We start from the raw sequence: 23,555 nt of genomic DNA on the forward strand, positions 1-23,555 counted from the left end.
ACAAATAACCTAACGTTGCTACTGCCATTCGGTATTTTTCTGACTTTCCGAGCAATTTTAATGACTTCTTTTAACCTTTACGGAACAAGGACGGGTTAAAATCACAACCCGTAGATGCGTGCAAACCAGGGAACGAAGCATAATTCATTGTACAATAGCAATACATCTATATACCTTTGGGCGGTACTAATGCCGAGAAGCATCGTAATTTTTTGAGACATTTTCAAATTTTGAATATTACCGAGAAGTATAACCAAGATATCTGCATCTGTGTATCGCACAATTACATTTGAGTAGGAATATAAGTATGCACGATGATGTAAAAACCTTGACTTTGAATGGGATTCTATTCCTGGCCCGGAAAAAACTTATTTTGTATAGTATAGTAACAACAACAATAAAAATAAACAATAAACTTGCATTTCAGTTAAAAAACTACATTTATCAAATGTTAAGTAAGATTACCGTATTTTCAATCTGATATTTCTGCGATTCCACCTTGATTCATAAATTGTATGACTTGATCGTCATGGCAGCAATATTTTGCTCAATAAATGAAAGAGCTGAACAAACTCAGCAAATGAGTCGCTGGGAGAGCAATATTTTACAAGAGCTCGCGGCTTGCAGCAAACAATTTTTAGACTATTTGTTTAATAATTGCGAAAATCTGACTTCAAAAATTAATTGCAAAAAACTGACATCGATTTGGGTTTGTAGCTAACGGGTTTCGTATTCACCGAGTAAAACTATCATCGTTTTTTATCAGTTACTCACTCTCTGTCCATGACGAGGTGGGTCATGGGCTCCCGGACCAATTGTGTGTATCCGCTCTTCTCAGATTAGAATTCGTCACCCATGCGATTTCGTTCAGACCACTTTCTCAAGATCATAGAAGTCGATTCGCATTTTACTGGACTTTGAATTACTTATTTATGTACCTCTTCGTTTTAAGGGGTTAGGAGAGCAATATATTTACTTTCACTGACGTTAGCGATACTTAATATGGTAATTTAGTCTAAACTGACACAAGATCGTGCAAAATATGTTGGTTTATTATTATAATAATAATTCCGTTTTTGTTTCCTTACCATGTAAACAAAGATTTGCCTATATTTTTAACATTTTTTCCTACACCATAGTTTTAATTGGATATTTGTTTTAATAAAACTTCGTATTTTAGAGACATTCTCCGAAAACACAATTGCCTGCACATCCTTTTAGAGCAATTGAAATCACCGAGCTTAACGATTGTGGCCAATGCTTGTGGTACATTGTGGAATCTTTCAGCAAAAAACGCCGAAGACCAAGAAACGCTTTGGCAAATGGGAGCGCCCGCTATGCTCCGAAGTTTGAATCATTCCAAACATAAGATGATTGCTATGGGATCTAGTGCAGCTCTTAAAAACTTACTAGCAGCAAAACCACAACAAAATTTGGTCCATAAAATGGATTCTACTGCACTATCTTTGAACTTACCCGAGCTTCCTTCACTGGTGGCTAGAAGACAAAAATGTCTTATGCAGGTAATTATCATTAGAATATGAATATTTTTAATAATTTTGTAAAGCAATTTACCTATTTATGCATTAATAAAATTGTTTATATAAACTCTGTAACTGTAATTACTCAGTTTTATAAATATTTATTATTTTAGGATCTGGATCAGTCACTCACCGAAACCTACGAAAATTTAGATAAAGATTCCCCAGTTAAAGCAAACGCAGATAGTAATGTGGATGGGGGGCATTTTATCTATGGTCGCAATAAGACGAGAAGTCGTAGTCCAGAAGATTTGACGAATCACTTTGCTAGCTTGAATTTGAACGAACCATCAATAAGCTACTCGATGGAGGCCAGAAATAGGTCTAAAATTGCTCGAAATTATGGTAAATACTATAAATATTCTTCTTAGTATAACGTAGGAGGGAATATGAGACGTAAATCTTTCATTATTTTATGGGCAATACATAATTTTACCGATTCTTAGTTTCGCGCATTGAATTTTGTTATCTTAATTATTAAGTTCGTGAGTTTGAAAATAATCTTTAAGTAATAACCCAAAGTAATATGTAGTTTTTATATAAAATATTATAAAGGCACTGCATCGATGGGAAATTATAAATAGGAAAATATTGAAAATTTAACAACTAAAATCTTTTAATAGTTTTGGCTTTTCCTGTTATACTAAAAGTCGATTTCAGCTTCGTAAATTTAATTGAAATACCTTTTATATTATTATTTATTTATTATATTACTATCGCATTTTATATTAACTGTCTAATAACTAAGTCAAACGGTTTTTGAGATATTATAAATTTCATGTAAAAAATGACGAACTAAAGCTATATAATAGTTCTTTCCTAAACACAGGTTTTCATTAATAAATGTGGGTTTAATTTTTCAAAGAGAATTGAATTTATTACTACTTGCATAATTGACTAACAATATTACACTTTTATAAAAGGTAAAAACACGAAATCTACAGCATCACAAATAAATAATTATAGATTTCGTGTTTTTACCTTTTATAAAAGTGTATGACCAGCATCTTTGGGATAATGCATGAATTTTTCGAGTTTAACAATATTACAGTTCAGAAACCTAATAGAAAAAATTGTCAAAAGTTATTATTCTTTAAAAATCGCCTATTTTTATATATTTTTATCGCATTTAGGACTAAAAATAAGAGTATTTTTTTATAAGGTTACCTATCTCAATAATTTGTCATTTTCAAAACATTCGACAAATGTTTACATTTTGAATATGCTAAGTTCTACCAAGAAGGCCAAGATGAAGGGTAGGTTTGTTTCATTATTTATACTAACATGTCAAAGTGTTTTAAATGTAATGCGGATTGCATTTCAAAAGAGGACAAAAATGCACTCTTCGGATATCCATGTGACATCTGCGAGCAAGTGGTGTGTAGAAACTGTTCAGGTGCTATGGCTTCGGAGATCCGAGTTATCCCATCAGTAAGTCGTGTTTTGATTCATATCTGCACAGATTGTAGGCTCTTAGTAAAAAAGTTGCCGCTTCTTAATGGAAAAATTGCACATCTAGAGGCTGAAGTTAAATCCTTAAAAGGCGCAGTCTCGTCGTCGACGAAAAGTCTGTTATGGAAGCAACTGAAACTCTTCGAATTTTTTGGAGGAAAATTCGATTGTGATCGGTGGAGGCAAGAATTTCTCTGAAAATCAGAAACTTGAAAATTGTTTTAAGACTTTCACTACCACTGTAGATCAGTCTTTGAGTGAAATAAAAGTTTCTATTTCCCAAATTTCCGCCAATCTAAACAACATAGGGAAGCAGCACACACAAATAAGTGAGCCAATTGACAAAAATGATACAACCAAGAATCTGGAACATCAAAACCAAACAAACTATGCATCAGAGATACCTAAAAGGCCAACTCCAACATCCAAACTGCTCGAGGCCCAAAATACTAAAATGAATGAGCTTATATTTGTCAATGATGATGTGCCAAAACAAAAAGACACACAAGTTAGTAGAAATCCACCTAGTAGCAAGATTAACCTATCCAATGCATCATCTGGAAAGATATGCACAGGTCCAGAGCAACCGAAGTTACGCGTGGCAAATAAAAATATTGGTGAGAGAATAGCTAAATTAACTCGGATTTATCTCTCCAACCTGGATGTGAACACTAGTCCCCAAGATATAATTGCAGTCCTAAACCCAAAATATGCTGGTGTTTATCAGTGTGTAAAACTTCAGTCAAAGTATAAAAACCCAAATAGCGCTGCATTTAAACTTGGAATACCTGAAGAGCTGGAAACAACATACCTTTCCGAAAGCTTTTGGCCGGATGGCTGCTACGTGGATCGTTTTAGGACACAAAGGCTCAATGGCTTCTCATAAAGCTAAACCACCTACCAGTGGAAATTTTCACAGGAGAACCCAATACCAACGCAGAAAATAGTTCTAGGAATCCCCATTCCATCACTGCCCAAAGAAGCTGACCCTCACCCAGCCATACCTAATTGTAAGCACAAATTAAATATAGTTTAATAAAGTATAAATCCCTGGTGTTTATGTAATAAATTTTCAGATATTAGGCACTTTATAGAAAAATCTAAGTATGATATAATTACAGTCTCTGAAACAGGGCTTAACAATAAACTCCTTTCTGAATCTTTTTCAATAAAAAATTTCAAGTTATATAGAAAAGACAGGGAGGGTAGGGGAGGTGGTGTCGCAATTTATGTAACTAATAAATTAAAAACAACTCTTATTGATCTGCCTTACTCAGGATATGGCATTGAGCATCTTTGGATAAGTTTTAAGCATGAGGGGCAAAACATAACTGTGGGAGTAGTTTATAGGCCACCAGCAGTGGCATACTCTGAATTAAAATACTTGCATGACTTAATTCCAGAAGTGATTTGTACCTGTGACGTCTTTATATGTACAGGAGATTTTTTTTACGACAGGGAATATTTTTACGACTTTTAATTTGACTCAAATTATTGATAAGCCTACTAGAATAACACTTAATAGTGAATCTCTAATCGACCTCATCTTTGTGAATAATATTAACCTAGTCAAGGATCATGGTGTGATACCCTGTGATCCAATACAGACAGATCATGAGGCTGTATTCTGTACTATAAAATGTGATAAACTGAAGCCGATTAAAACTATGATATATAAAAGAGATTTTACACTGACTAACTCTGAAGAATTTAAATATTATTTAGAGCATCTAGATTGGCGTGAGTTATATAAGACTGACGATGTTAATACTAAAGTAGAAATACTTAATTCTAAACTGTAGTAGTAAAAGTACCAGTCCACCATGGCTAACTCATAATCTAAAAAAAATGATTGAAATGAAACATAAAGCCTTAAAAAAATATATCTCAGTAAAAACTGCTTCTAGTAGAACTTATTATATTGATCTAAAAAGTTATGTGAATAAGGCTATAAAATTAGAAAAGAAGGCATTTTTCCAATGAAATAAATAAATGTAAAGGTTCTAGTACAGATTTGGAAAAAAGTTGCTAATTGAAGAATTATTAATAATGAATTTACTCCCATTCCAAGTAGCATTAAAGAACCAAATATAATAAATAATTATTTTATAGATAGTACACCTGCTGCACAGATTGATCCTGTTCTTTTAAATGATTTTCTCAGCTCATCTATAAGTTCTGATCCATTTACATTTAGACTTGTAACAGAACTTGAGGTGCTTAGGGCCTTGAACAGTGTTGGGAGCGGTGCGGCTGGGATAGACGGAGTTTCTATACGCATGTTAAAATCTTGTATTTCGACGTGTCTAGGCCCTCTTGTTATAAACTCGTCTTTCACGGCTGGCGTTGTTCCTGATATCGGGAAAAGGGCTCTCATAAGGCCTGTTCCTAAAGTATCCAGCCCAACTTCTGTGGGTTAATTACGGCCAATTAGTATACTGCCAACTCCATCCAAAATAATGGAAAAAATTGTAAAAACCCAAATACTAGATTATCTTCTTCCTAAATGTATAATACCTAAATATCAGTCGGGATTTAGGGCTAACCACAGTTGTGCCACGGCCTTGTTGAAAATAACTAGTGATATCGTCACTGGTCATTGGTCCTTTGATAATGGTCACTGTTGCCCAACAGTGCTCATTGACATGGCCAATGCTTTTGATACTTTAAACACTGATCTTTTAGTAGCTAAATTAAATCATTATAACCTAAAGGCTAATGGATGGTTTGGCAGCTATCTGGGAAATAGGGAACAGGCAGTAATAATTACAGATGCTGAGGGAGCAGTGAGCATCTCAAGCTGGAGGGTTGTGGGCAGGGGTGTGCCTCAGGGCTCTATCCTGGGGCCACTTTTATTTACGCTTTTTACATCAGATTTGATTCAACACATAAAACTCTGTAAATACCGTATGTATGCAGACGATTTACAAATCTATAGTTCAACCACGGCTAATGAGTTGTCTACTGCTTTAACCTTCATTAATGATGACTTGGAGCGTATCTCTCTTTGGGCTAGTCAAAACTCCTTATTTATTAATTCTAAAAAAACACAGGCTATATTGTTTTCTAAAAATGAGATAAACTTAGAAACTGTTACAGCTGTAAAACTTAAAATTAACGATTCTGAAATTAATTGGACTAATCAAGTAAAAAACCTTGGTTTGCACATGGATTGCAGGTTGCAATTTGATGCTCATGTAACTCATGTTTGTGAAAAATCATATCACAAACTCAAAATTCTGCATGAATTCAAAAATGTCTTACCCCTAATTAGTAAAAAAATTCTTACTGAAAGCCTAGTACTTAGTATACCTGCCTACCTTAATATTGTATACGGTCCATTCCTAACTGAAATTAACAAATATAAAATTCAAAAAATACAAAATTCATGTGGGCGGTTTACTAAAGATCTTTCACGCAGGGATCAAGTTAGTTAGCATATTTCAGAAATTTATACTTTAAATATGGCAGAGAGAAGATTTGCAAATCTTAGCAGTCTAGTATATAAAGTAAAAAATCTCAAAGAGCCTGCTTATTTGTTGGAGTTTTTGATGGGCCGTGGATATGCCCATTCAGTAGATATTCGCCATAAAAAAATTTTTTGTATTCCTCAGCATCGCACTGAATTTTTTAAATCTTGTTTTGCCTACACAGGGATTTATACTTATAATATCTTGACTATTTTAAGGAAGTAAGTCGCATTACTTTTAAGCATAAAGTTAAGGACTATATAAGGGAGAGCAATATATCAAATAATTTATTGTGACACATAATTATTTTACTGAATATATACATATGTATCAATAAATAGGTAGGAATATTAGCAGTCTTAGTTTTAGGTTTAGATATTTAGGCACGGTAGTTATTAAAATACGCGTAGCGGTACTTTCCACCTTTGTATGGTATTCTTATTTTATGTCATACAATAAAGTTTAATTTATTTTTTATTTTTATTTTTATTATAACGTTTGGCAACTATTAAAAGCGACACATATATGTCTTAGAAATAACAAATCGATTGTATAATTTAAACGGCCTGGCATATTTTTTATTAAAAATATAATTTGAATTTTACACCAATATCTTGTTTGTCGAGTTTTCCTCCTTTAACACAACACATTATGAACCGTAGCTTATTGCTCAAGGGAACTATACCAATTTTATGTATTTGTAAGTGTTGTGAAACCAGGTTTAAACATTTTCATTATTTACACATGCTTTACTAAGTTCATAAAAATAACTCGGTAATAATACTTTTAGCAATTTTAATTGAATGTCAGTGTAAGAAAATAAAGCTTTTGTCTTACTGGGAATTTACTGTAATTGGAGTATACACATACTAAAGCCCAATATGACATCTAATATGTACTATGCCATTTTGAATCCCTGGCTTTTCCTTCCCAGAGCACTTATGTTCGCTAAGAATCCACCCTTTCTGAGTTTTTCGCAATGACACAATTAAATTTTTAATACGTTTTTTATAAAAAAATATCCCACCTATCTCGATGTATTATGTTACTGATGATTTATTTTTATTTATTATTTTTCTAGGAATTTCAAAACCGTCAGAAATCACTGCCAAAAGACTTAAATTTATGGCAAAATGGTAGCGATCGAATATTTCCATCATATAAACTAAATATACTCGTACAAATCCAAAAGAGAAGTTCAATTTTCGAAAAATAGTAGCGATGTTTGCACTCAGAAATCGAAAATTGCGTTGCTTTTCCATTTTATATTGTTGACGAAATGTCAATTGCGGATTTTTATATTTTCATGTCACTATGAGGATCAATTTTTAGTTTTTAACCATTTGAATGTTATTCTGTTAGTGTTTTCTGCTTTGTAATAGTTGATTCGAGTTCTCAATTAATTCGGGAAATATTTAAATAAAATCACTTGTGCATCAAAAAACTACTATTTTTTTTTTATAAATTGCAATTGTTTGTTTTAATATTCGACGAAAAAGCCCTCCTCTAAGAAAATTTATTTTCATATTTTCGTCAAATATAGAAAGAAACTCTTGAAATTATAAATTTATGCATTTTTTAATTCAAACACATGCATTCAAAAATGATCGGTAATTTTAATGTACTTCTGCAATTACCCCCGATACTTGATTTTTAAAGTAACAAATTATGCGACTCTTGTTTGCCTTGGAAATTATTTTAAATTCAATAATGCTAATAACTTAATTCAATTTAGGTGGTAATAATAGGGCAAATTTATTAAAATATACAAAATGTAGAACAACCCATAATGCCGGGAGGCTCAACCCATAATAAGACAAAGGAAATACTCATAACTTTATTATTTCCTATCACTTCCAATTTAATGTATTAATCGGAAATTCCCTTATTTTTTTGAAAAGGGACAATAATGAGAACAATCGTATATGCGTTTTACAGGATATATCTCAAAAATGTTTGTTTTTAGAATAAGTGCTATGGTACATAAAAATATACCGGATATCTTATTTCAAATTAGAAAACTAAGGCATTTTCCCGTGAAACCAAAAGTGATTTAAAACTAAATATGTATGTCAAACAATTAGCATTTACATTTTTTGTCCATGCATTACTTTTTCTTAAGAAGCAAAGTTATAGCGTTCCCTGTACTCATATATTAGATAATAAAACTAGTCTCGTCTGCTTTGTAAGGTTGTTCCAGTTTGCCTTACGTCCCCCAACCCACAAGGCGAACAAATCCGGCGTCCTTTTTACCAGCCAGAACAAAATTTTCTGACCACGCTTACGAGAACCCACCCGAGCAACCAATAGACTATAGTCAAAAATTCTTTGAAACCTCTAACATAAAAGGAACAAGTTCCACAGGAATTTTAACACCATCAGAATTGCCTCAGAATGAAAATGATAGGAAAGGAAACTTGTCTTACGTGGAGAAAACTGAAGATAATTTTGATATTGGCTATACCGAAACCGATTTGGATCAGCCTACAGATTATTCTTTAAGATATGCTGAAGATGATTCAGATTCGGATATTTGCAGTAAAATTACCAAGCAAGAATATCTACAGGTATGTAGTAAGATTATTTATTTTTATAAGTATTTTGTTTTTTTAAATCGATTTGTTTTAAACAGAAAACTTTATTGAATTGCTTTGGTCTTAAGTTAATTTAAATTTTAGGATACTGTAAAGACTTATTGTACGGAGGGAACGCCATATGAGACTCCGTTTGTATTTTCAAATGCAAATTCGATGTCAGATTTACGAAATGTTGGAACTAGCGATGAAAAACCCGATATAGATAATGATATTGATGTTCAAAAAAAATGTGACAAGAAGGATAAAAAGGAGGTGAGTTTTAGGCTTTAAGTTTCTTAAATGTTAATTTTATGTTTCTGTAATATACTAAGTAAAATTTATATAATATACCGGGTGTGAATGAAATCACTAGCCGATCACTACACATAAAGTTTCTAGGCGAGATGTTGCAACGCCGCCGCCGCGGCAGTACACTGGTGTTCGAGCTCGATTATTTTAAATTTTATTTTAGTAAGACTCTGACGTCGACGAGGGCAGTATCTCTTGCGGTTTTAAACAAAGGCAAAATTTAAAAAAATATTACGTGGCATTGGCATATTATTTTTCGAATGCAGGAATTACATTTGTAAAACCCGCATACATTCGTAATTACAATTTTTGTATCCTGTGCATTGCATATTGATAATTAAAGCGCTGTTCTTATTAAAATAAATTATAAACTCTAATAAAAATAGAATGTTAAACATTATAAAAAAACAAAAAATAAAACTCTAAATAAGAAATTTAACAAATACTGCTTTAAATAAAAGGGTCAAAATACCTCATTTTTTGGTATTTAAACAAAAGGTTAGTCTATCGTAAAAGCAGTTTCTTACTTCCAAAAGAGTTTAAGGTAAAATGGAATTAGCATATTCAACAATTTTGTTCCTTCACTCCTCTAAATTCGGCTACTATTATGATGTTTTTAAATAGTCTCCTTAAGATAACCCATAAATAAAAGTCATTTGATGACAAATCGGGAGATCTTGGAGGCCATTTAATATTGCCAGTTCCACTAATAATGCAGTTAGGAAAAGTATTTGTTAAACATTTTTCTACTCTAAAAATAGACTGATCTTAGGTCTATATTAGAAAGGAGTTAAGCAGCAGGAAGAACTTGATTTTGTAGCAAGTCAAGGTATTTTTCGGCGTTCGAACTACAGCTCCCGACAGTAAAAAGTTTTACGAGAATCTGAGAGACAAGAGTACTTCGCGTACAATGCGGCAACGCCGTACGGCGCTCTTCGTTTTCCATTTCACACCACCTGCACGCGTCCTGCACTGGGATCCTAAAATTACGATTCGATACAATTACTCGATATGACTGATTCTAAATAAAATTTTCAATCGTTAGTGTCTTGCGGATTGCCTAGTTTTTAACAATTTGTCGACGACACGCTTGGGTATATCGTATGCACCAGACGATATAGCTTTTTCCTTATTTAATACGTGCATAATGTGTCAGCATCCTTTTTTAAACGTATTTGTTTCATTAATTGTTTACCAATAGTCATACCAGCTTTTCATTAGTATATTATCAAGAAGTTTTCGTACAAACAACAACTAATAGATTTAATTCGACTCTATTTTCCACAACGTTCTGTTAATAATGGAGGCAGAGGAAGTAGAGTTACCATTGAATGGGCAGTTTTAGTATGTCAAGATGTTATGCCACAGATTGTTACCAAAGAAGCATTGGACAAGATTTTAAATTTGGAATTAGCGAAACTACTGCAAGTCGTTGCATCCATAAAATTACTGAAATTATTGTCACCTTGCTGACCGATTCATTAGTTTTCCAAATATAAGAGATAAATTAATAAATTAACATTTATGGAGAGATCCAATTTCCTTGGTGTTATAGGTCCTATTGATTGCACCCATGTTGCCATATTAAAACTGAAAGTGGATGAACACAACAAGTTTTTGTGATTTTCCATGAATTCAATTATTATTTCCTAATGAAAAAAATTAACAAAATAAATGAAAAATCTTAGTGTTTATCAATAGAAAAGGCAATTGACATTTCCATCTGTCAAATATTAGGGAAAATAACAAATATATACCAAGAAACCTAAATCAAATGGAATAAAATGAGTTTAGTCGACGATTGAAATTTAGAATCACCGTTCTCATCACGACTGAGTCGCGATCGAATTCTAAGTCGTGATCGTATCCAGATTGACCGTGATTTTAGAATCTTAGCCCTGATTGGCTATTATATTATTTTAGGAAGTAGATTTTTATAGGGAGCGGTTATAATAAGTTTAGTTGAGAAGAATAAAAAAAAATTAAAATAGTTTTAAAATTTGAAATAATTTAATGCCATGGAATTAAAGTTTTGTTTTTAAATGGGTTTGTAGGAGAATTAGTCTCCTTTAATCATATCCAAAAAAAGTCGTAACAATTTTGAAGATTTTCAACAATCAAAAAACCGACATAAGGCGATATATGTATGCGATTAGATTTTTGTGTTTTTATTTTAAAACCTTTTATTTGGATAAAGTTCTTTTTATGAGTTTGGAGGAAAAATATTCTCTTTTAATCCTATAAAAAAATCAAAACTATTTGATTTGATAAATTTTACTTAGTGAAAATCATCGTCGAATGATTTTTATTACAAGTATCAAGCTTTCCTTTGAGACGCCACTTAAATTGAATCTAATTATGTGAAAAGTAGCTCCTTAGTTTCATTAAAATTAGTGATTTAAAATTAAAATTATCTACATATGTTAATAATGACTAAAGTTTTTTTAATTTAAACTTAAACACCTTGTAGCAAAAGAATGAAGCTGCTGTGAACATGTTCATACGAACTTTTGTTTATAAAATGGCCTGAGGAATCACACATTAGCATATCATTAAGTAACTCTATATAAGGTGCCCCATAAATAATGATAAATATTTTAATAACAGATTTTCCTAGTACGCTGTTAAAATATTTACCATTATTTCTGGGACATCCTGTATATTCAAGGATTAAAATCAGTTGAAAATATAAATACAGTATGAATAAAAAAATGTCGCGTTTACATTTTGCAGATACAAAGAATTATGGTATTACGGTATTATGTCCGCAAGACAAAGAAAATGGCATGGTGCAGGGGAATAAATTTTTGGAGATTTGTCCCCCATATTTTGTCAAATAGCAATGGGGATCAAGTGATACATTATTGGAAAGCGCTTTTAATCCTCTACACATACCGGCTTAGTTTTTGAACCCATAAGTTTCGAGAAAACGTTTTTTTTATGTATAATTAGTATGTAGGTGGTGGGTATCGGATTCTAAAATAATTTAATGTCGTAAAATATAGGTATTATTGAAATAAAACAAATGTATTAAATTTAAAATAAGGAAATTAACGCTTCCGATCATATTCCACTCTTTAATTCTCACAAGTTTAATATTTCTATCGTAAACCATTAGTTGGACAGTAGTTTTATTGTCAACCAGTATAATATATCATTTTGAGGTGTTGAACTGATCCAATTTATGTATTACCTATTTCAAAAAGAAAAAAAATCATTATAATTGACTTAAAAAATAATAGCACTATTTTGTAAGTTGCATCATTAAATCGTCATTACTCTGTCTAAAAACATCTAGCGATATTTTTGACGTTAAAATTCGCCTACCACAAAAATTTATATATTCTAACAGAGATACGGCCGTTTGGTGGAGACAAGTGAGCCGCAAAAGCAAGGGGTGCATCACGGCGCGGCGTTGCCGGTGTTGGCGCGCGAAACCATTCTCGTATGCGTATATCACCAAGAAAATGTTAGCGCACGAAGAGCACGCAGATATGTTTCCAAATATGTAGAAGGCATCCTATTCTCAAAACTTTCAAAAGCAAAATAAATATTTGGTGTGCTATTATTGATAATTACTTGTCGGGGACCAGCAGAGTCACTACCAAATTAAAAAAGGCGAACTCTATTTAGATCTTCTATGAAACAAGCTGATCGAGCTTTTGAAACATCTCCCCTTGCAATTACGGAGATACATGATTTTCATGCAGAATAGTGCTCCTGCTCACTTTTTACAGACCTGTCAGGGAATATCACCATCAAGTTTATCCTAACCGCTGGATTGGTCATGAGAGCCAAATGCCACAGCCGCCTCGAAGCCCTGATTTTAACCCGCTCGACTTTGCCATATGGAACTACATGAAACCAGTTATTTATGTGAGACACAATCAATACTCGGGAGGAAATATGGGAGAAAAACCAAAATCGCAGCAGGATTATTTCGGGACAACATATTTAATATATCAAGCAGTCTTTTGATAAACGGGTAGCTAAGTGTATAGAAGTTAACGGAGACTACCTTCGCATTTGTTATGTTTTGTTTTGGTCCCTGTTCTTCTATATAACCATATTACAATAAATAATATTTATTTTGTAATAAATTATTGTATGCAACACATATTTAACAATAAATAAAGTATAATAGATTTACAAAATACAGGACCATGACACCTTATTTCCATACTATTCATTAATTGAACAAAATAAAAAAATGGAGCATTCACAATTTTTATCTCAAAGACGGTTGCTTTCAACTCGACAAAATATTATAAATATATATTATATTATAATATTCTTGAGTAATATTGATTAAAATTTTAAGATTTCTATGAAAAATACATATAAACTCAGGCACAAAGACGTTGTACATGTTTTCACCTAATCGGACTGTCACCGAGAGCGCCCTCTAGGTTTGAGACATAAACTAAAACTTAATTTGAATTTTTCGATACCAAAAGTCCTCTATTACCGAATTTTGTGCTGATGTTTTTTTTTTGTATGAATTATTAGGAATTAATGGAAATAAAATTAAAACTTTAATATTCTGTCTCTCGGTTAATATCTATTTTCGGACTAGACAAATTTGATCAAATCGTAATATTTTCAACCAAAGAATATGCTATTACCAGATGTCCACTAAGTTATGGGACACTCAATATTAAATGATGTTGAATATAGAATATTACATATCAATAATTCTTATAAATAACTTTTACTCCGCAAATAATGAACTCAATCATCAATGAATCGAAGTGAATAAGTTTTTAAGTGTATAAACCAGGAAATCGTGGAAGTGAGACCTAAAAATAAGAGAATGCACTGTAAATTAACAGTTTCAAATGTATTTAAACTTACAAACAAAATTCTAAGCATGTCATTTGGAAAAAATTAAAAAAAGAGACTATAAATTCTCATTGGGAAGATTTAAAGCGGATCATGAATAATAGTTACAGTATTCATTATGTTTTTTGTAATAATTGTTAAGGGATTTAGCTGAAGTAGGGATTGAGCCAGACGAAGAAACTTTTTTTCTAATTTATTTATAATAAACCATTTCCTACCTGTACTACCTACGCTACCTGTAGAAATCAATATTGAGATCGCCAAATATCAGATATAATTTGATCTTAGAACATTGAAAGGCTAGAAGTAGCATGCCGTAGAACTATGGACAGGTTTGTTTGCTTGCAACATCTCTGATGCAATGATGCCAAATGCTTATACAGAAATGGCCAAAATCACTTTATAATATCATAAAAATTTTCAGTTGTTTCCGAAGGCTCAAAACAATACTACTGCTCCCCTTTAATAAAATATCAAGCATTTTTTTAAAATAAATTTGATAAAATACTCTATATCGAAGTCAATATTAACTTTAAATAAATGAAAATAAAGTACGAAGAAACGAAAAAACGGTAATGGCATCGCAACGCCGCTCGATCCCATTGTTTATGCCACCGATACAAGCACTCTCTTCCAGTGACGTCGTCAACAAATATTTACCTGATAAATTTTTATTAATTATTATAGAGTTTGAGTATAAGTAATATTACCATTTATGAGCTATTTATGTGTTTTTTTAACGGACTTCGTTAGAGGAAGGTCCTAATAAAAGGCACCATTTTTGTCAAAGCATTTTTATGGAAATTAAACATTTTAATAATATAATATTATAGATTTCTTAATAAATCATGTTTTAAGACACAAATTATTAACATTTTGCAAAATTTTATTGTTATTATTATATTGGACAAAACTCAGGTTTACATCACTTACTTTATATCACATAATATATACTTCTATGGTGCTGACTTTTTCAAAGGGACAGTATTCATTCAGCGGAAAGAGTTAAAACTACAAGGAGGTTTAAATTGTGAAGGAGTTGCAGGTTTTTTATAGGTTATAAGATTTTTATTATTAAGTATTTAGCCTGTACAATGGTTTTGAGACATTTAACAGTGACCTATATAATACCTAATAGCAAATATTATATCATATTAATTTATACTAAAAAACAAAGCTTACCTAAGAATAAAGACTATGTACAATAGATTAGATTAAATAGTTTATTAGTAAAAATATACAAACAAGTACTTTTACAAGTCAAATAAAATATGTAGTATGTTGGGCTTTTTCGAAAATCATGTTATTATTTCTTAAGTATTTTAATAATGATTTGAGACATCTAATTCAATTTCTTTGGGGCAAATTTGTTTATTGCAATCTTCGAATTTTAATTTTTTGCTCTTTATTTTTTTTCCATAATTTGGTAACAAGTGATTTAGCTTTTGAAACGGTGGAATCATCAGTGCTTAGGTCCTCAGGATATCATTTTGATTTTACCCTAGAATAATATACATAAAAATATCGTATTACCAATTAATTGCATTTAATTAAACAAATATAACACAATAAAATACTATATCACTTTTAAATAAGATATATAGAATAGGATGATACATGGCATAAACTAGTAGTCTATTTTGAGTGTATTTTTACCTTTTCCTTGGCAGAGTCAGGGAATGTGTAGCAGTTAAACAAAAACGGATTGGATGAGAAATAGTAATTGTTGACCTAGACCCCACGGTTACTGTAGAACTATTAATCTCAGATGCAGTTATTGTTGATGATGAATGATCAGATCTATAAATATACAAAATTTGGTGTATCTAGAATATTAATCTATTTTAATTATCCATACTTGTCTATATCAGCTTCACTGTTTGTACTATATACCATTTTGGAAGCTAAAGAAGTTTTTGCACTCTTCAGGAAAACTACCCCTGCAGCTTTGAAGGGTAAATCACTTGGTAAATTAACTGAATTATCAGCTGCTGTGTTTTTAACCAGTGCATCAGAAATCCTAGTAAAAAAATAGTTTTACATACATACCTAATTTAATAAGTATTAGGTATAAATAAAGCTTATATGAGTAACACTAATCCTTTTTGTGACGATTTTTTTATACTAGAAAAATATATTTAAAAAAAAATTACCTTTGAGGTAGAGCTGATTTTTTTAATCTGTTTAAGTCTGGCTACTGATAATATTATCTTTTTTATATAAGAAATCACTTCTAAGGATGTGATCTGAACAAACAAATATGTTCTGTTAAATTGTGTTGATTTCCATTAATGAAATCCATTGTTCCCTTTGGGCATATATTAGGCAATCTATAATAAGTATTTGATATTTAATCAAAAAGCAAAAAAAATTACAGTAATGAATTAATATGTAGTGCCAATTACTATATATATTATTGTAAGTTGCAATATGGTAAAACAAAAAAAAAAATATCGACCAAATTTTAGGGAAAGACAAAATTAACTTTTTACACAGATATCAATATCTAAATTATTTTCAAAATTCTTTAACGTATGCCTTCTTTCTGCCAAAACAACAACAAAAAAACATAAAATCCTGTAATAAAACCAGGGACAAAATTCTAGTTTTATATTTTTTATAGCCTATTGATAGATGAATATGTTCAAAAAAATATTAAGATTTAAAAATATAAATATTTTGGTATTTTACGCACACTTTCACATTCAAGTTTTTATTAGGTTTATCTAAGATCCCCTATTCTACGTTTATGATGATGGTTACCCCATGATGTGATGTTATGAAAGTATCGGTACTTACTTGTGAAAAGATCGGCTTGAATCACCTTTTTATCATGATGCGGCACAAACGACACAAGTTTTTCCCATCCTAGCAATTTAAAAAAACACTAAAATGTGGCCTTTTTCTTTTTGAAACCGAAAATTAAAGAAAATACACGAATCCCGAAAATAAACAAAAAGCCGTTTGACAGATGACACTACGCGTATGGCTCAGGCGCTTAAGCTCCGGTGTTGTCGCTTCAAATTTTTTAGAAGCAGTTTTAGGGATAACAATGTTAGTAATTTTGTTTTTTTTTGCTTAAGGATATTATATTTATTCTTAAAATAGGTTTATTATAGTATTTATACTTTTTATTTTAAATTTTCCTATAAAATACAACACAAATAAGTTAAATTAACGTTATAATGGTTGTTAAAATATAGCTAAAAATTTCCTCCGTTGGAAATTTGCGTCGACTTGACAACAGAGAATCGGCAAATATGTTTGTAAACAAAACACCCCTCTTGCCCCTGTGCACATGTTGGACTCAAACAAAGTTGTTGTTTACTAATTCTAGCCTTTCAGTGTTCTAAGAATTTGATAGAATTATTAAGCGATGCGGTTTCGCAAATCTTCTAAGGATTCAGGCTTGGTGGCATAGATTTTCGATTTCAGATGTCCGCACAAAAAGAAATCAAGGGGAAATCCACAAAAAAAATAATGAAAAAAAGAATCTCGCGGGCCATTTGATAGCACGTAGCACCCTTTTAGGAAATGTTTCATTCACAAACTGCCTTGATGTAGAGGAGCTTCGGCTTGCTAATATATCGGGTTTTCGTCATAATAACACTGGTAACTTTTCATTATTTCCACCGTTATTCTGGATTTACGGTATTCTCCAACAAGTTTAGGTATAGATGCTGCGCTACCCAGCTGGAATACTTACAATCTCCATTTATAGTGATACAATTTAAGCGTGAATATGTACCACTGATAACAAAAGTATAGGGAACCGAGGATTTTTTCAATTTTTACATTTAAAGCTGTAAACTGTTCTCGATGGGCCACTCTCAATACATTTCTGTATATAAATAATATTTTAGATCAAAAATGACGAAGAAAAGGATCGATGTTCGACCGAAGATATTTCAGAGATGGATAACACGCAGCTAAAAACACAAAAATCTCAGTTCAGTTCGGGCATGATGTCACCCGAAAAACCTGTAAACTACTGTGAAGAAGGAACTCCAGGATATTTTTCCCGTGTCAGTAGCTTTGGTTCAGGGTTAGATTCTATTCCTGCAAATGAAACTGTGATAAAAAAAGAAATAAAGGAAGAAGTAAACGTAAACGAATCGCCTAGTTCTCCGCCAAAGGAGGAAAAAAGCATGGATCGTGTTTCCAATGCGCCCAAAACGCCAAACGAAGTAAAGGTCGTGAAGTTTGAACAGGTAAGAGATTCCGATCAATTGTGTAACTTAAAGTTATAATTGACACAATATACTTTTTGCGTTATTTGATAATTAATTAAAAAAAAATTATTTCTAATAGATATCAGTCCTAGTAATATACCGTTCAAACTTGTTTTAGGTTGTGAATTATGCTGAGCAGACTCCCTTGATGTTTTCAAGATCGAGTTCACTTGCTTCATTGGATAGCATTGAACAGCATTCAATACACGATGACCGAAGTTCTGTTGTTTCAGATTTTAGGTGAGATAAATTTCATACAGTTATTACATCAACTTAATTACTTAGCATCAGCGTTTTTGTTTAATTATAATTAAATGGTGGATTATTTATACAAAAGGTGTCTACTATAAAAACCGCCAAACTTTAAGAGGTGAGTAAACAAGTCATTTGCAACAAAAAAGTCGTTTAACATGTTTTCAAAGTTGTTAGTTCTGGTATTTAACATTTTTTGATTTTATCAAATTTCTTTATTTTTTTTTCCTATAAACAAGAATATCTCTATTATTCTTACCACCACATAAAATTTAGATATAGCATCTGAAAGAGAATTAAATTTTCTATGAGATGGGTATAGTTAAGTTTTTGAAAAATTTTTATACCGGGTATTATCAGAAGTTAAATGTAACATTTGGGAAATGTGCAAAATTAGTAGTATCTTCTTCGTTGTCGTTTTTCTAAAATTTGGTGAATAGGGACATGTTTTTTTTTCAGCAAAAACTACTGCATTTACTATGCTTTCCAACGATATACTTACTTTTGTGATAGCTATTTGTTTTCACAGCAATTTCATGGGCAAAAGAAAGAAAACCACAAAAATTGAAAATTTTCAAATTTTATATTTCTTGATTGACCAAAATAAAAAAAAATCAAAATTTCATTAAACAAACCTAAAATTATAACAATTGTTCAAAATGTCTTCCCTCTTGTTCAATACATTTGATGCATCTTCTTTTGACACTATCAACAACCCGTTCAAGTTCAACGCGTTTTTGTCGCATTTCATTGCAACACACACTAATTCGATTAATTAGTTCGTTTCGAGTATTAATGTTAATACTATAAACATTAGATTTTAGTGTGCCCCAAACATAAAAGTCAAGGGGCGTAAGGTCAGGGCTTCTGGGCGGCCATCTTACCGGACCGTATCTTCCGATCCATTTCTCCCCAAAGCATTGATTCAAGGAATTTTGCACAATTCTGCCATTATGGGCTGGGCATCCGTCCATTTGAAACCAAAGTGCCTGTCTAGCGGCTAATGAGATTTCTTTCAGAAAGTCAAAAAGGTCATTATTTAATAAATTTGAAAACTCATTGGAATTGAGCCGATCAGGAAGTATTACAGGCCCGAAAAGGCGACCTCTCATTAATCCTATCCATACGTTGACCTTTATCTCATGCTGAAAACGTGAAACAACAGTCGCATGAGGGTTTTCTGCCATATATGGTTATTTCTTAAATTCATTATTCCGGCCCTTGTAAATGTTGCTTCATCTGTCCAAAATAGTTGATCTGTTCCCCACTCTTACAACTTATTCAAGTACCACCTACAGAATTGAAGCCTCACCTCACCATCCACTGGCAATAAATATTGGACTTTTTTCAAATGAAACGGATGCAAATCATTTTTTTAAGAACTCTTTGTACAGTGGAATGGTGGATCCTTAATGCAGCACCAATTCGGCGAGTACTTCTAGATCTATCTTCCGTAACAGCTCTTATAATCGCAGGTTCTTGTCTCCAGCGGTGACCATTTTGACCACCTTCTCTAATCCGCAAACCTCGAAAGGAACCAGTTTCCCCACAGCGTCTGAACACTTTTGCAAATGTACTTCTATCGGGGTTGCCGTCTATTAGGAAAACGAAGCGCATATTCCCTTGCTGCCTTCCGCGAGTTTCCATTTGCGACACCGTAAATAAATAACATGTCCCGATATTTAATGTTTGTGAAACTAGGCATTATTTTTTTAAGCACGTTTAAATCAAATTACTTATTTAACTACTTTAAGCCGAAGTGAAAACTTAATGACAGTTCTTGTTATACATGGTTTGTGAATTTCCTTCTTTTGCGGATTCATTGCCATTTACAAAAGAAGGAAAACCTGCCTTTTTTCTTAAAGAATGAATATCGCGATATGTTATTTGTTTACGGCTTCTCTAATGGAAATTTGTGGAGTTGTTGTGTTAAGGAAGATAGATCTTCAAGTACTCACCGCATTGGTGCTCCAAAGGTCAAGAAATATAAAATTTGAAAATTTTCAATTTTTGTGGTTTTCTTTCTTTTGCCCATGATATTGCTGTGAAAACAAATAGCTATCACAAAAGTAAGTATATCATTGGAAAGCATATTAAATGTCCCTATTATTTGTTAATGTTAATGTTATTTGTTAATATTAATGCTACATGTCCCTATTCACCAAATTTTAGAAAAACGACAAGGAAGAAGATACCTCTAATTTTGCACATTTACAAAATGTTACATTTAACTTCTGATAACACCCGGTATAAAAAATTACTCAAAAACTTAAATATACCCATCTTATAGCAAATTTAATTTTCTTTCAGATGGTATATCTAAGTTTCATGTGGTGGTAAGAATAACGGAGATATTCTTGTTTATATGAAAAAACCAAGAAATTTGATAAAATCAAAAAATGTTAAATACCAGAAGAACAACTTTTCGAAAAAATGTTATACGCCTTTTTTGTTGGAAATGACTTGTATCACCTCTTTTAGTTTGGCGGTTTTTATAGTAGACACCCTGTATAGGATTCCTATCTAAAACTGCACTAATCTACTAGGTTAATTTTTAAGATAATTTAGCGCAGGGGTAACAAATTATCCAGCTATTTTTTAAATTGCGATATAAAATAATTAATTGGATAATGGTTATTCTGGCGTTTTTTTTTCTGAATCACTCTGTATTAAAACTTAATTTATTAGGAAGTTGTATTACCTTTATATTGAAATATGACACAGTGAGATTAACGTTTCTGATCTAAATGTGAAGCTAATTATAATGGCTGACTCAATAAATATATTTACATAAGTGAGACAGTAAGACTCTTTAGGTATAAAAAGTTAAATTTTTTTTCATCAAATAAGGGCATTTTGGTTAGTTTGTATTTTTGTATTTATCTACATGTTCTACTTATCTGTATCTATAACATTTTAAAGCTATGCTTAAAATTTAAAATCACACTTTAGGACTTCCAAATAATCTACCTAGTCATGCAATTAATGGTGTTCATAAATTCATTCAATGTTTCATGATAATTTTTTGAAGAAGTTCAGAAGTCAAGAAGCTAATACAAATGTTATAGATTTATAACTAATAATCAATGAAAAATTCTTTTTTTTTTGTGAATAATATTAGGAAGACCATAAACATTTTTGCTACATTGGTAAGAAGGCTTTTAGTTTGACTGTATTCACACCTACAAAATTATTCTTCCAGAAGAGTCTTGACCAAAAAAAGTTCGAGGTCTGGATAATGAATAACGAGTAAATTTATGAAGAGTTTTATATTACAAATAGAGGGGAGTACTACTCCCCTCGAAAGTTTCGAAAGAGACACATGTTGATTTTGTCTTTGGTTTTATATTCTTACGATGCAGGAGTTTTCCATTGCATAGATTGGCGTTTTGGAATATCTAGGTTTTATCGAAAGTGATGGTGTTTTCTGATCAAATGTTTTGGGTCCATACTTTCATAGAATACAGAACTTCTTCATGTAGGAATTTTTATCAACAGTCTGTCAATAGCCTATTTTATTAACATTTTTAGTAGCAGCAATCAGTCGAAATTTCAGTGGGTTTGGTCACTAGAAACAAGACGACCTGGATGTGGAGTAACTTTGAAGCTCTAGACTTTCAGAAAACCGTTTATATTATGCGAAAGAAGTGCACATGAATTATCAGCATAGGTTTTTTTTAAGAACCGGTAGCACTCATTTTTCACATTTTTTTTTATTGATGAAAAAATTTCACATTGATCCGTTATTTTTTCGTCGCACATTATCGACATAAAAAAGGCGTTCAATTTATAACCTAGATAAAAAAAAAATATTAATATAGAGATAATTTTTTTAGTACTAGAGTGGTCGACACTTTCACTTATCCAACGTTGCATAGCTAGAATACGGTTTTAGCAGGACGGTTCGCAAAGCCCAGCAGTAAGTACCTGCTGGGCTTTGCATGATGAATAAACATGATGAATAAACATAATCTTGTCGAGAATGCTCGCATGTGGGAGATTATCATCTACGTACCGTTGTAAGTGAATAGGACACGCCGTGAACATTCAAATTCTTTTAAAAATTACACTATATAAACGAAAAACGTTATTGTCATTGTGTCCTGTCATAATAAATACTAAACCCCGTGTTTCATAAAAAAAACACCCAAATTACTAGTTGCAATTGACGGGAGTCATTTTACCGCGGTAATTAAGGAAATCTCTTATCAATATTAAACGACTTTGAACATACCCGGAATCTAGTAACCCGAACCTAAAATTATTTCAAAAATTTACCCACCCGTTGACCTACATTAATTAGTTAGTATACTAATATATATAATATATTATATATTATTATTATTAATATATAATATATTATATATATACAGGGTGTCCGCTAATTAATGGTACATGGAAAAACCACAGACTCCTGATGTAAAAATATTACGATTTAACTATATTTACCTATATCCAAAAGTTGATATTAACTGAGATACAGGGTGTTAAACTTAAAACTTTTTTTTTGTTTTTCCCCAATAACTTTAACTTTTTTTCACAAAAATTTGTAGTTAGGGGTTTTTTAGGTCGAGAAATTAATTTTTTTAACAAATTGAGTGTACAATGTAGGGGGCGCTGTCTGCGACATCTTTTTCTCTTTCATAAGGTCGTAACTTTTTTGTGCTTAACTGTATTTAAGTTTTTATTGAAAATAATACTTTTTTCATATTTTTTACGTAAAAAAGGTATACTAAGTTGAAGTCGCTCAGAGTTACCGTTTTGGAGATATTTGTATTTAAATTATTTAGTGCACCATGCACTCGACCGTAGCCGATCGATAGTTCTAGCCGTGACACTGGTTTCGTGGCGTCAAAATTGAAGCCGAGATTTGGTGGCGCA

At 31.8% G+C, this 23,555-nt stretch overlaps 1 protein-coding gene and 1 long non-coding RNA gene across 4 annotated transcripts in view; one reads left to right on the forward strand and one right to left on the reverse strand.

Annotated features, from left to right (window-relative positions):
* The window catches only part of LOC126743308 (adenomatous polyposis coli protein-like), a 178,148-nt gene that overhangs the window by 46,883 nt on the left and 107,710 nt on the right, over positions 1 to 23,555 (forward strand). For all 3 annotated transcript variants that reach the window (XM_050450337.1, XM_050450338.1, XM_050450339.1), the window contains 6 exons: positions 1,181 to 1,523; positions 1,655 to 1,886; positions 8,654 to 9,030; positions 9,142 to 9,312; positions 18,054 to 18,401; positions 18,541 to 18,662. In XM_050450337.1, coding sequence (XP_050306294.1) covers positions 1,181 to 1,523; positions 1,655 to 1,886; positions 8,654 to 9,030; positions 9,142 to 9,312; positions 18,054 to 18,401; positions 18,541 to 18,662 — 1,593 coding nt within the window. The remainder of the gene's footprint in view (positions 1 to 1,180; positions 1,524 to 1,654; positions 1,887 to 8,653; positions 9,031 to 9,141; positions 9,313 to 18,053; positions 18,402 to 18,540; positions 18,663 to 23,555) is intronic.
* LOC126743311 (uncharacterized) lies at positions 15,396 to 16,527 on the reverse strand. The gene is made up of 3 exons (XR_007662832.1): positions 16,049 to 16,527; positions 15,847 to 15,990; positions 15,396 to 15,691 (listed from the first exon to the last, which is right to left on the reverse strand). It is a non-coding gene; the product is annotated as an uncharacterized LOC126743311 (long non-coding RNA).

The sequence above is a fragment of the Anthonomus grandis genome, chromosome 12 (genome assembly GCF_022605725.1).
Source record: "Anthonomus grandis grandis chromosome 12, icAntGran1.3, whole genome shotgun sequence".
Lineage (NCBI taxonomy): Eukaryota > Metazoa > Arthropoda > Insecta > Coleoptera > Curculionidae > Anthonomus > Anthonomus grandis.